The sequence below is a fragment of the Calonectris borealis genome, chromosome Z (genome assembly GCF_964195595.1).
Source record: "Calonectris borealis chromosome Z, bCalBor7.hap1.2, whole genome shotgun sequence".
NCBI lineage: Eukaryota > Metazoa > Chordata > Aves > Procellariiformes > Procellariidae > Calonectris > Calonectris borealis.
Genome location: NC_134352.1, coordinates 73814300 through 73827952, shown reverse-complemented (window position 1 = coordinate 73827952; position 13653 = coordinate 73814300). Strand labels below are relative to the sequence as shown.

The 13653-nt window shown below is 36.0% G+C and overlaps 1 protein-coding gene across 1 annotated transcript in view; it reads left to right on the top strand.

Annotated features, from left to right (window-relative positions):
• The window catches only part of SPEF2 (sperm flagellar 2), a 63960-nt gene that overhangs the window by 30554 nt on the left and 19753 nt on the right, over positions 1 to 13653 (top strand). Inside the window, 9 exon segments of the mRNA XM_075136576.1 lie at positions 837 to 910; positions 1749 to 1852; positions 2724 to 2971; positions 4757 to 4865; positions 5714 to 5871; positions 6697 to 6836; positions 8336 to 8463; positions 8570 to 8708; positions 12797 to 12934. Of these exon segments, the coding sequence (XP_074992677.1) occupies positions 837 to 910; positions 1749 to 1852; positions 2724 to 2971; positions 4757 to 4865; positions 5714 to 5871; positions 6697 to 6836; positions 8336 to 8463; positions 8570 to 8708; positions 12797 to 12934 (1238 nt within the window).

Below are 13653 nucleotides of genomic sequence, written 5' to 3'. Positions count from 1 at the left end.
TCTTCTTGTCCTTAATATACTTGGAAATGGTTTCCGTGCGTATTTGCTCCATCAGTTCCTAGGGACTGAGGTGAGGCTGACTGAGGTGAGGCGTCCCCAATTCCCCCTTCTTGCTTTCCTTGAAGAGAGGAGTGGCAGTTGCATTCTTCTAGTCTTAGGAATTTCCCCCAGTCATCAAGACCTTTCAAAGATTATTGAGAGTGGCCCAAAAATGACATCGGTCAGGTCTCTCAGCATGGGTGGGTATATGCCATCAGGTCCCATGGACTTGTGTATTTCCAATTTATTTAAATGTTCCTTAAGCTAATCCTCCTCCACCAAGGGTAAATCTTTCTTGCTGCAGACTTTCCTGCTAGCCTCAGGAGCTTGGGATACCTCAGTCTTTTGCATCTCTCTTTCAGCGGCCCCACATTTTCCCTAACCTTCCTTTTGCTGTAGAGACACCTGTAAAAGCCCTTCCTGTTGCCCTTCTGATTATACGTAAGACAAGGCCTTTTCCCCATGAGAACCATCCAGCATTGAAACAGATTGCCTGGAGAGGTAGTAGTCTCCATCCTTGGAGGTTTTCAAGATCACACTGGGTAAACAACTGAGCAACCTGGTCTGACCTTTTAACTGATGCCACTTTGAGCAGAAGGTTGAACTTGAACTAGGAGACCTCCAGAAGTTGCTTCCAACCTGAATTAATCAATGATCCTATGACTGTAACAATTGTATATACCTTCGGTATTGATTTGTTCAAAGAACAGTAATGAGGCATATACTTTTATCATTTATCTATAGTAATAAATATTATAGTAGTAGAATTGTCAAACTTTGTAATGTACCTATTTTAGGCAATTGTCCTGTCAAAAAGGATCCATCTGGGCAAGAATTTAAATCAGCTAACAGTCAGGATGGCCTATCCAAGGTTTGTAATCCGATTTTAGCTTCTACTTTGTAAAGATGCATTAGTTAAAATGATTAAATTACTTAAATGGTGACACCTTTTCATCATTCTGAATCAATTTATTGACCTCACTGCAGCATTTTCTGTATGAAATATGAAAAGGGTTATTATGTAAATCTATTGCTGTATATGTTGGTTAGAGTTGTACATATTGTTAAAGTTCTGTATCTTCTTGTTAAGTCTCACATTTATGTAAGATACGGTACTTTCTATGTAATTTCTAAGTTAGCAAAAATGTATTCCTGATCCTGCTGCTGCTAAGCAGATCATTCATCCCATGACAAGATTTCTTTTATTTATGTTCAAAAATACTTAATTCTGCAATGATCTCTTTGACTTTGTTGCTCACTGGAAAATACTTCAAAAGCTAAGATATAAAAGAATCCCTATAGAACTAATGAAGTTAAATGCTGTTGTAGTGGATTTAGGGTGGTGAAAATCAGAATAATCTTAGAACCAGGACACTTAATGTTTTATTTCTTGGCCTTCATATCCTTTGTTTCTCAACCTTGTTTCTGTCTGGCATTTTCATGGGTGTAATGATGGAAATCAATTGGAGATTTCAATTAAATTAGGCCTCTTTTACATCAGCTGAAACTATTTTACATCAATTGAAACGATATTATAGGTAATAATATATAGTAAATATAAATAAACAACAGAATAAATATTAAATTTAAATAAATAAATAAATAAATAATATATAATTTGTAATATATAAAGTAGAATCATACTGGTTTTGACAGTGAGTGTTGTGAACACTCTGAGCATATTAGTCTTACGCTGCACTCTTCCACAGCTATCTGTACGTGCCCAGCTTGGTGCCGCATCACAGAAATTGTTGAAGAAAGGAAGAAGTATTCCTGATGAATTACTAATTGACATCCTATTGGAAGCCATTAAGTATGAAATTGTATAGCTTTTTTCCCTCAGTTATTTAGAATGTAATAATCCAGCTTGTAGTCCAGATTCAGCCATTTCTCTTTATTAAGGTGTTTTTTGAACACTGGAGTCTTCTTCTTGGAAAGTGGAGCTAATTAGTGAAGTTAGTTAATGCTCATTTTATGCTAGCAGTAGAATGCTAGCAGTAGAGTCTAGCCCTAAATTATGCAAACATTATTGTACACTGCTGAAGGTAAGTAAAAATATACATGACTATGACATAGTCATTAAATATAACTAATGTCTCTATTTTGTTTGCTAGTTGGAAGCTATTCAGCACGTGCCAGAGTTTTTTCTTTTAGATTTTGTGAAATGCATAATCCAAGCGTTCATACTTCAGCAGTTAGGTTACTAGTTATTTTTGTGTACTTTTGTTTGACAGAAAATTGTCTCAACTACCCTGAGATGTGCGAGTAGCACTTAAATTCCCACATGAATCATTTAAGTTATCTTACTCCCATTAGTATATTTTAAAGTTACGAAACAGATTTTGCTATTTGTTACTTCAGTGCAAAAGTTAGTAGAGCAAATAGTGAAATTACACCTCTGATCATGGTCTGTATACAGAGTGTTTTTGAAAACTATGTATCAATTACAAAATTTGTTTTGTTTTGTTTTTTTTCACTTTTAGTTAGGCTTGATGTTATTTTTCTGATTTAAAATCCATTGCTTTACAGTTTAAGTTTTAATTTATGTCTGTCATATTCTGTGTTCATCAGGATATTTAATATACTGAATTCAGAATGAAAGACTGTTAGGGCAAGCTCTTCTTTAGGTGTTATGATTATGCTATCAATTCACTGTATAATTCTGGTTCTTCATTTACTTTTAGCCAAACACCACCAGAGAAGGGGTGGATTATGGATGGGTTTCCAATGACAATTAATCAGGCAAAGCTATTTGAAAAAGCCTATACAGGCATTGATCCAGAAGTAAACGACTCAAATTCTGGAAAGCTCTCACTTGTTATAGATCCCAGAGCCCCTAACAAGCCTCCTGTTATCTCACCTGCATTTGATGTTTCTGTATTATTGGATATTTCAGACACTGTGGTACTGAAACGTGTGGCTAACCTGAAGCGTAAGTTTCCAACTACTTTTAACAAAGTAAAATGATAAGCATATCCTGATGTATGGGAATGTAAAGATTGTTATAATACTGAAATGACTAAATTGTGAGTACTTTTCAACATAATAGCAAATTGCATATTTTAATTAAAAATACTAAATTATGTAATATCTATATTTTTCTCTGACAATTATGAAATTAAAAATTGTTTAGATTTCTTGACAGCTTTCTTCTCCATTTGTAAGGCCCCTTTTAACTTTAGCTATTTAAATGTATATGACTAGATATAAAGTAATGCATTAATTCCAAACATTATTTACCAGATATACCTGTAAATTTTATTTATTGGAGCAAAATAGCATTACTGCACAATTTCTCTACATCTCACAGTATCAGTTTCATTAATTGTGCATGATCACGTGAATGCTTCCAGATTATTTAAAATAATTTTATTTGTTTCAGTCAAAGGCAGATCAGAAGTGTGCAAGTGCATGTGTATATGCTTATTTGTATTTGTACTGAATTCTTACTGGAGCTGAGATAGCATAGTGGCTGGTGTTAGATATCATGTAAAGCAGCATCTGGAAAAAACACAAGTTACAACAGAAATATGCCTCATTATGAATGAATATGTGTAAATAGTATTTTTCTCCAGGAGACACACTTGGAAAGTGAGGAAGGAAATGATAAACAAAGGAGTGTGCCAACATTCAATCCCTGGAAGTGCCAACATTTATACCCTATTAATTACTGCCTTTGTCTTGTCTTCAGTTAGTCAGTGAACAATCAGAAATTGTCAATTTTGGCCCACAAAGGCAAAGGCATTAAAGGCTTTTTGAAGGCTATTTCACTTCCAGACCACACATTTTTAATTGCCGTTACTCACCTTGGCGAAACATGAGTTTTTTTCATGAATATGTCCCATATTGTCGAAATTATAAGGAGATTCCTCTTCATTGTTTTCACTGCAGCACTTACATGGGACATGGCTTGAATTAAAGCACCATTTACCTTTAACTTTTATGTATAGGTAGGAGTGAGGATGAGGCAAAATCATTCTAACAATGCGGTGAAGATAAATGTATAGACACTTGAAATGTATACACACTTGAAATTCTTGTTAATTTAAAGACCTTGTGTTGCCAAAACACTTTGAAAATGTGATAATACATGATATAATCTCAGAAATCCAAGCTGAATTTATTTTATAAGATGTAATGTGGTGATAGAAAGAGTCAAAAAAACAATAAAAAAATCAGAAATCTATAAAAAATGGCTTATTTCTAATCAATTAAAGGGTTTTTTAAATTTAGAGAAGACTCAAAGAGAGAGAATACCTTTGTCTTCCAATGCAATGGAATATCTGCCCATTGTTGTGAAAAGGAGTAGTTACTTCAAGGAAGATTCAGATTAGACTGGGAAAATACCTTCTAACTGTTTGAATAGATAAGCCTGAAAATAGTCCACCCACAGGAATGCTCCCTCTCTACAGCTGGAGATTTCTATGACTGCAAAGCATCCATCAGGAAATGCTAGTGCTATAATTGGCTATTCATTTAAACAGAGGAAGAGGCAATACACTGTCTTCAGGTCCTTTGCAGCTTAATTTTATGTTTCTATGGTTTTCTCTGACTTTTCCGTTCTTTTAGGAAGTTTGGTATCCAATTTTTAAATCAAGAAATGTAAGATCAGGGGACACTGAAATTTTTCTTTTAATAATTATCTTACTTTGGGTGAATAACTACCTGCATAATTGCCTTTTTCAATATATGCTCATATTTGCTGTTTTCCACACAGCAGATAAATTAAGGTCATCTCAAGCTGAACAGGAGAACAACAATCAAAATTCAGATGCTGATACTCTGGAAGAGAAGATTGACTTAGACAGGGACCAGGTGCTACATAGGTATGTTATATGAAGTACAAAAAAGTTGCTTCAGCCAGATATTTAGGCATGTAATTAATCTGAATCTCATATGTGATCCGTGATAGTACTGGCATGCCTAATGTTAAGAGTTTACTTAGGAGTTTCTCTAATGTGGAGCCTAAAGAGTACTTTCATTTTTGGCACAATATAAATAATCCCAGGAGATAAGAATTCATGTGTTTTGCTTTTCCAAGGTATTTTTCCAAGGAGGATTTCTTTTTCAGATGTATATTGCATGAACCATACATATACATACACATGTATATATGTACCTATGCATATATATATATGTCATACATCATGTGACTGCCCTTGAGTGAAATGCACTTGATTCGAATTACAAATTTTCTAAAATGGTATCTTCCAGTTTTACATTTATAAAAAAGAATTAGTTTTGTATTTTTCATTGAATCATTAGATGTTTAACTTTACATAAAGTTTACATAAAGCTTACATAAAGTTTACATAAAGAGCAAAATCAGGAACAACAAGTTTTGTTTCTAAATATTTGATACTATTAACTATTTCAGAGTATTAGATTATTGATTATTATTGTTTTAGTTGTGATATAAGAAAGTAGGTTTAGCTTGTGACAAGAAAGAGCAGGAAATACATAAGACTAGTTAACAGTAGGATTTTGAAAATTTTCCTATGTTGAAAATGAAGGCATTGATGGGGATGGAGTATTATTTTGCAAAAAATATTACCTGGATTTGTTTTAGTATTAAATTGGATGGTCTGCTTTTTCTTTTGTTTATTAATTTGGGAAAATGTTTTCTTTTCCATTAATTAGATTTTAATTTCATACATGAATATGATTTTTGTAGAATTTCAGGCTTTCTAGACACGTGGCCAAAATTAGAGAAATGGTTTTCAGTCCATCAAAATATTCTAGTGAAAGTCAATGCAGAGACAGAAGAAAGTCTCCTGTGCGAAACAGTGAAGGAAATTATAATGGAAGAAATTGCAAAAAAGCAGAATAGAAGTAAGTTTTCCTGTTCTTACTTTTTACAATTCAGTAAGAAAAGACTTTGTCCTTTATAATTAACACTAATAATTAATATATAAAACTATATGGAAACATACATTTTCACTGGCACTGCAGGACTTCGGGAATGTGTAAGTTAGTGATAACTGCCCCAGAACTCTGAACTTTTCTGTTGTGTTTTTACCTTTTCAGAGGGTATGGACCAATTTCACATAATTGTAAAGATCACTTGAGAAGAAGTTTTAAAATATTTTTTAAAAAGTGTCAATTGGATTTATTTAAATTCCATGAAGTGGAAGTGATTACTAAATTCAGTCCTTTCTTCCTGGTTTAAATATTACAGCTAGCATCTTCACTATATGGGAGAGCATAATGTTATAAGAAAGACTAACTTGCCATTAACATATATTCATTTATCAGCAGCAGCTTAAAAACATGGATAACTTGGAGTGGTTTTGACATGAGTTTTGGTGCATCTTCATCCCATTTTTCGTCTTAATCACCCAAAAGAAAAGAATCATTTAAAAATAAAAAAGGAAAAAAAATGAAATATACAGGGGAAAAGATGCATCAAGTAAACCAGGATTAGTAGACTTCTGAGTAATCAGATTTTTTCTTCATAATTATTGCAAGAAAGTCTTGATGTGTCTTCTACCACCAAAAAAAAAAAGTATTAACTTGAAAAGCACTCTTAACAGTAAGTTTAGACCACTACTCCTGCACAAGGTTTCCAGTTCATGAAAAATTCTTGGAAATATCACACCTGACAGAAAACGGGAATTGTTTTTTTTATGTGCTATTAATTGTGTGTTCATATGCAAGGGTCTGCTCAAGAAAAATCACCAGGAGAAAAGCTTTTATCAGGTACAAGTCAAGATCTGCTTCCTCCCATCCCTGTGGCACTACCACCAACTGAACCAGGATCAGATGAATGGATTTATGTTGATGAACCACTTCCCAAGGTACATTCATTCGTGATTAAAAGTCTTAGATATCAAAGTATAGATTTTTCTCAGTATTTTATGCATATTCTACCTAAACCTTTTGTCTCACTGCATGTTGTTTTCCTCAATATTTTTCAATGAAAGATACACTAATACTGTATTATAAATATCTAAAAATACAAATAACAGTTGCTACTAAAATATATAAAATAAGGAAACACACTTTAAAATTTTGATCTTTTTTTTTTTTCTAAATTCTTCACAATGATGATGAAGAATAGTACATGGATGCCAAAATAATAATAATTTTTAATATTATTAAATACTAGCATAGACTTAGTAGGTCGGTTTCCTGTCTCTGACAAGGGCCAGTTGTAGAAAGAATGTAAGAATGGGGAGAGTGTGCACTGATCTTTCTCCTAGGATACTTTTTTCTAACATGTTTTCTGTGAGGACAACAAACCTTCTTAGCTTCCAATAGTCTGAAATTTTGGGGTTTCCTGAGGTGACTTTGTATCTGCATCTTTGTATTTAGTAATAAATAGTCAATAGACTTTTCTTCCGTGATTATGTCTAGTTGCTTTTTTTGAAGCAATTTACTTCTTGATCTCCATGATATAGCCTATATAATTATGCTCATTTTGAAAAAATATTTCTGTCTCTTTACTTTAAACTTGTTGTTTGCTTGGGTCATTCTATGACCCTACTTCTTGTATTGTGAGATACAACGAATAATAATTCTGTACTCATCCTCTGAAGTTATTCAAGATGTGACAGGTATCTATTACATCTTTATTTTGCTCAGTGTTGCTTTGCTTCTCTAATCCAGTCATAATCTGTTTAGCTCTCCTCATGTGGAGCAGTTCATATGTTCAGTCATGATTCTTGCCCATCTGTCTGTCTGTTCTAGTTCTACGGTAGATTTTTTGAAATGGGTAGCTGAGACTGCATGCAGTATTTGAGATGTAGATTTGAAGGGTCCATAATGATGCTTCGTATCTTCTTCTGTAATCCCTTTCCTAATATTTACCAGTTTTGCCTTCATGACTGCAATTAGCTCACAGATGCTGAGTTTCCTCTACCCATGGGCTTTATTTTGCATTTCCTGACAGTCCGTCAGTCAAATGTCACTTTTGCAACACTAGACAGTCAGCTTAGATTTTTACCGGCTTGAACAGTTGTGTACCACCAAGTTTTGATACTTAAGTACTCACTTAGTATCTTCACTTAATTTATGAGTATATCCAAAACCACAGATATTGGAGTGTTCTGCTGGGAGTTCCCATTCATTTTGAGTGCTGCCACTTTTTTCCAAAGAAATGCACAGTATAAACTATATGTTGGTACAGTGTCTATAATCAGTTGTAAATAGTTGTAAATCAAAAGAAATGCATAGTGAAAAAAAAATCAGTAATATGATTTCATGAAATAATCTTTCTTGTATTTGCTGATGCTACAGCTAAATGGGTTACCAAGAAATATATCAATTAACTTTGATGTTTTTAAAAAATTCACAGGAGATACCTGGTTTTCTAGTTCCTTACTGGGAAATGGTAGAAGATGCATATATGAATACCATCAAAACTATACTTAGATGTCTAAGGGATGAACAGCACTCTTTGATTTATTACTTAGCAGATGCTAGGTGAGTAGAAATAGTAGCTTATTACATTAATATTAGTATTCTGTATTTTGCCTGTGGCATTCTATATATCTTTTAATACCAAAATTATTTTTACCATAATTTACAGAATAAAATTCCAAGATTATCTGAAGCGTCCAGATCTTAAGCAGGAGTTTGTTTCTCAGTGGCAATCAGATTTTAATTCAATTGCTGATGACCTGCGAGAAGATGAGGAAACAAAAGCAGAACTGCACCAAAGAGTTACTGTAAGTAAATGGCAAAAGTTATAATATACCGTAAAGTGTTATTTCATCGTATACAAGCTCGATGTAAGATGAATTATATTATTATTTACATTTTTTTCCTTTTTACCACTCCTCTTAAACTATTTCACTTCCTCTTGTACATAAAGTGTTCTTCACAACTATTTCTGTGGGTTTTGGCCATATCTTTCTTATGTCTTACTTCTTTTTTTAGGTTATACTGTGGTATTCTGGCACATTGTAAAATAAATATTTCTTTGCTTTCTTTTTCTTTATGTTTTATGGTTTTCAGAGATTTTACTCACAAATTTGGACATTTCTATTACATTCTAACAAATCTTGGCAGTCATTTAGTTTTTCCATAAATAATACATGGTAATACATGTTTTCTAAAACTGATTCATAGAAAGTACAGAGAATTTGTTTGAAATGTTTTGACTCAGGTGGATCTTTGCTAGGTCTTACATGTCTTTTTGTTCTTCACAAAAATCCATAAGAGTAAAGGTCCAAACAAGTTCAGAGCCAGATTTAACATAGGCAGGAGGTAGAGCTATCTTTGAATTTATCAGATTCGCATTTCAGAACAGACAAGATTTTTAGTTGAAATCATATCAGGAAATGCTCCCAGAAAAGGGGAAAAATAATGCTGGCAACATTGTTAGTTGAAGGGAACATTGGTGAAGTCATGGATGAATTCACTGAGATGGAAAAAGCATCTGTAGTATTATTTCAATAGAATGAAGTAGAGGACTTAAAAATCATCATCCATATTCCTAATTTCTACTAAATGGAATTATAAAAAGACTGAAATCCATCTGACCTATATTTTAGAAAGCTAAAATTTAAAGTATTTGGCCTTTCACTCCTAACAGAAATACGTTTGACATTGTCCATTTCAAATTAGGTTAAGAGGAGGTGATAGTCCCATATGAAGCAGTGAGACTCAGATACTGTTATAAGGCTAAGCACAGTGAGTAAGGCAGTTTGGAGTAAATATATTATTTCCAGAATTTCTGTTTCTGAATGACCCATTCTAGTCCTTGTGGATCCCAAACCTGTGGGTGAATGTGAAAATGATATTTCCTCTATGCTTTTAAGCCCTGCCCATTGTACCTCCCTGAATGTGAGAATTCTGTCATCTATCATTCCTTGATGCTAGAAAAGGAGAGAGAGGAAATGAAAACAGTGATAATCTGTGGAATGTTTTTCCTCAAACGTTTTCAGCTTTCCCAGACTGCTCAACTCTGTCATCTCAGCTGGACCCTTTCTGAAACATTATCCACACTGGAAGCTGCCAGCTGTGAAACCTGAAAACCAAATTTCTCTGATATCAACTGGAAAATGTAAAAATCCACCCCATTTTATGATGTGTGAAAAATTCCTCAAAGGCGTAAAGCCCAAAGGGCAGTCAAGGCTTTGACATCCTAAAGATCCAAACTCAGAATCACTGTGGATAAAATACGCAGCCCATCTCTGTTACACTGTCTTTCAGCAATTTCTCCCAACTTCCCTCTCACTCCATTGCTATCATTAAACATGGTCAGTCACTTGGTCCCACTACTTCTCTTGTTCCAGATAGGAGAAGACTTAGCACATGCATCCATTTTTTCTTTTTTTCACCCACCTGAGTACAAGGAAAGAAGGAGAGAGAAGCTGCTTGCTTCACTTTGAAAAGAGGAAGAGTGGTGGGAGAGAGAGAGTTACATAAAACATGCTTTTAGCTTCTCCCAGAGGAAGATAGCTCTCTGTTTCCCTCTCCAGTTATCTTCATTGTGACTTGAATCAAAAAATCAAAACTATGACTTGAATAACATGAGGACAAAGAAGAAAATGCTCCTCCTTACATGTCTCAGGAAGGTACTGGAAAGAGCTTTTGTACATCAATTTGTACAAAACATCAGTTTGTTTTGTTTGCATAGTATTGAGTTTATGTGGCAAGGTTTTGGTAGCAGAGGGTCTGCAGAGTTGGCTTCTGTGAGAAGACATCAGGGGCTGCCCCCATGTCGAACAGAGCCACTGTCAGCCAGCTCCAAACGGACCTGCTGCTGGCCAAAGCTGAGCCCATCAGCAACAGTGGTGGTGCCGCTGTGATAGCGTATTTAAGAAAGGGTGAAAAACGCTGTGTGGCAGCTGTGAGAGAGGAGTGAGAAAATGTGAGAGAAACAACTATGCAGTCACCAAGGTCAGAGAAGAAGAAGGAGGAGGAGGTGTTCCAGGCACCAGAGCAGATGTGGAGAAGACCATGGTAATGCAGGTTGTTCCGTTGCAGCCCATGGAGGACCACAGTGAAGCAGATATCCACCCTGCAGCCTGTGGAGGACCCCAGGCTGGAGCAGGTGGATGTGTCCTGAAGGGAGCAGCAGCCTGTAGAGAGCCCACACAAGAGCAGGCACCTGGCAGGAACTGCAGCCTGTAGAGAGGAGCCCACGCAGGAGCAGGTGTTCTGGCAGGACCTGTGGCCCATGGGGGACCCATGCTGGAGCAGTACGATCCTGAAGGACTGCACACATAGAAAGGACCTACGCTGGAGCAGTTCTTGAAGAACTGCAGCCCATGGGAAGGACCCACATTGGAGAAGTTCATGAAGGACTGTATCCCCCACTCTGGAGCAGGGGAAGAGCACAAGGAGGAAGGAGCAGCAGAGACAATGCGTAATGAACTCACCGCAACCCCTCATTCCCCATCCTCCCTGCGCCACTTAGTGGGCAGGAGGTAGAAGAGTCAGGAGTGAAATTGAACCTGGGAAAAAGAAGGGGTGGGGGAAAGGTGTTTCTAGTTTTGTTCTATTTCTTACTATTCTGCTCTGTAATTAATTGGCAATAAATTAAATTAATTTCCCCAAGTCGAATCTGTTTTGCACGTGACAGTAATGGGTAAGTGATCTCCCCATCATTATCTTGACCCATGAGCTTTTCCATCATATTTTCTCTCCCTGTCCTGTGAGGAGGGGGAGTGATAGAGCAGCTTGGTGGACACCTGGCAGCCAGCGAAGATAAGTTGTATGCTTGCATCTTTTTTATTTAGTAGCATATCCTTACGTGTATATCCTACAATGTGGGCAACAAAATATCATGACTATCTGATAGCCTTCACCTTTGCTGCCTTCCATCTATGCCATCACTGATGTGTTAGGTAGCCCAAGGACTACTCATTTGACAGCTTTCCTGTGGCTTTTGTCCAACAGAGGACAACTGGATTTGTCTGAAGTCTTTGAACGGGGGGAGAGAAACAGGATCTGACATATTAGGCTGAGACCAACACCTGGTGAATATGGAGTCACTTATCACCAGAAGCCTAAGCTCCTCATTGCAGGGCTAGTAGTCTGGAACACCTTTTATCTTTATCCCAAAACAGGTCAGGTAGGGTAGAACCGCTTGGAGCCCGAGAGACAGCTCATCTTAGCCTACCTTAGCACTGCATTTAACAGCGCTCTTCTCTTCCCATTGCCTCTTATTAGAGGTCTGTCACACTATTTCTGTGTAGAGATGACAATGGGGAACAGAGGGTTTGCATGCATGTTGTATGCTTAGTAGGTCTTCAGTGCTGTCAGTGAGCCACATAATGCTGCTATTAGAGATAGTCACTAGTTGAAGAGTCCTTAGTTATAAAGAACATTAAAGAAAAATGGCATGGAGCTATAAAATTTGGAAGAACGCTTGAACTCTGACATAATTTTCTCAGAATTTTTCATATTGCACATCCCCTTAGAATATTCTTTATAAGTGTATCAGTTAGCAAACCATTCAAGTGGAGAGTTCTTGGTGCAGTTGGGAGCTTAGCTATTCATATTCTTACTTCTTTGTCTGCTTAGATAGATCTTCTCTGCCTGAGGAAAGCAAGGCAGCCTACACATTCATCTCATACCTTTGTATTCTTCTCTCTGGCACATTTGTTAAAGCTACTTTCTGTCAGCTCACTGTAAGCACATGACTTGTTGACCAGGCTTTGACATTTATAACAATAAAGAAAAAGCCCCAACTGGAAAGATGCCCTATGCATAGGCAAAAAATACAATTTTTAATAATACATATAAGAAAAGGTATTTAAGTTTTCTTTTATAGTTATTTCTCATATTTGATTTTGTGTTTTAGGACCTAAGAGATCTTCTCTGGGATATCTGTGATAACAGAAGGGAAGAAGCAGAGCAGGAACGTACTGATATCATGAATGATGGCTGGTTACCAGATCATAGGGGCATTGCAATGAACCATTTCTTTTCACTTATGCAGGTATGGATCTATTACAGAGTCTGCAATGGAAGGGGACAATGAATGAGATTTGGAGGACTGTAAGCCTCAGAGGAATTTCATATGGTTGGCTCCAAATAAGTGAGGGATTGAGAATTAGATAAGCAGATGTTCATGCCTCTTCTGAATTTATCTAGAAAGTTAAAAGACAAAAAGTAGGTGACATTCCATACATTTAACTGTTTGGCAGGCAGAAAAGGTTAAGAAAAATACCATTGCTATTGTCCAACCCTCCAAACTTTCAATAGGTAGTGTATAGTGCTACTTTTTGCAGTTTTATCAGTCCAGTGAATCATCTGAGTTTTGTAATAGAAATGTTAGAGCTGTTTATCCTTCTGTGATCATATTGACATCTGCTCTTAATTTAGAAATTACATAATTCACTGCTGTTGTAGACCCACTTGCTGCCAAGCTTGTCCTTATTTCCCATACCACAAAATTATTTCAGCTGTAACTTCACAAATGTGGCTTGAAATTTTACTTACAGACTGAAAAAAAAATTGCAAGGAGTGTTTTTGAGAATGTGATGTCATTTGTTGCTCTTGAGAAAATCCGTTAAAATATGACCCAGCATTCACATATCTAACTTTAAAGTTTTCAGGAGACCATCTTCAATTAGTTGGCTCTCCCCTCCCCTCTATTAAGCCTTTCGTCTCATTCAGCCTGACCATTTATTACTTCAGTTCCTGAAGTAAAATAAG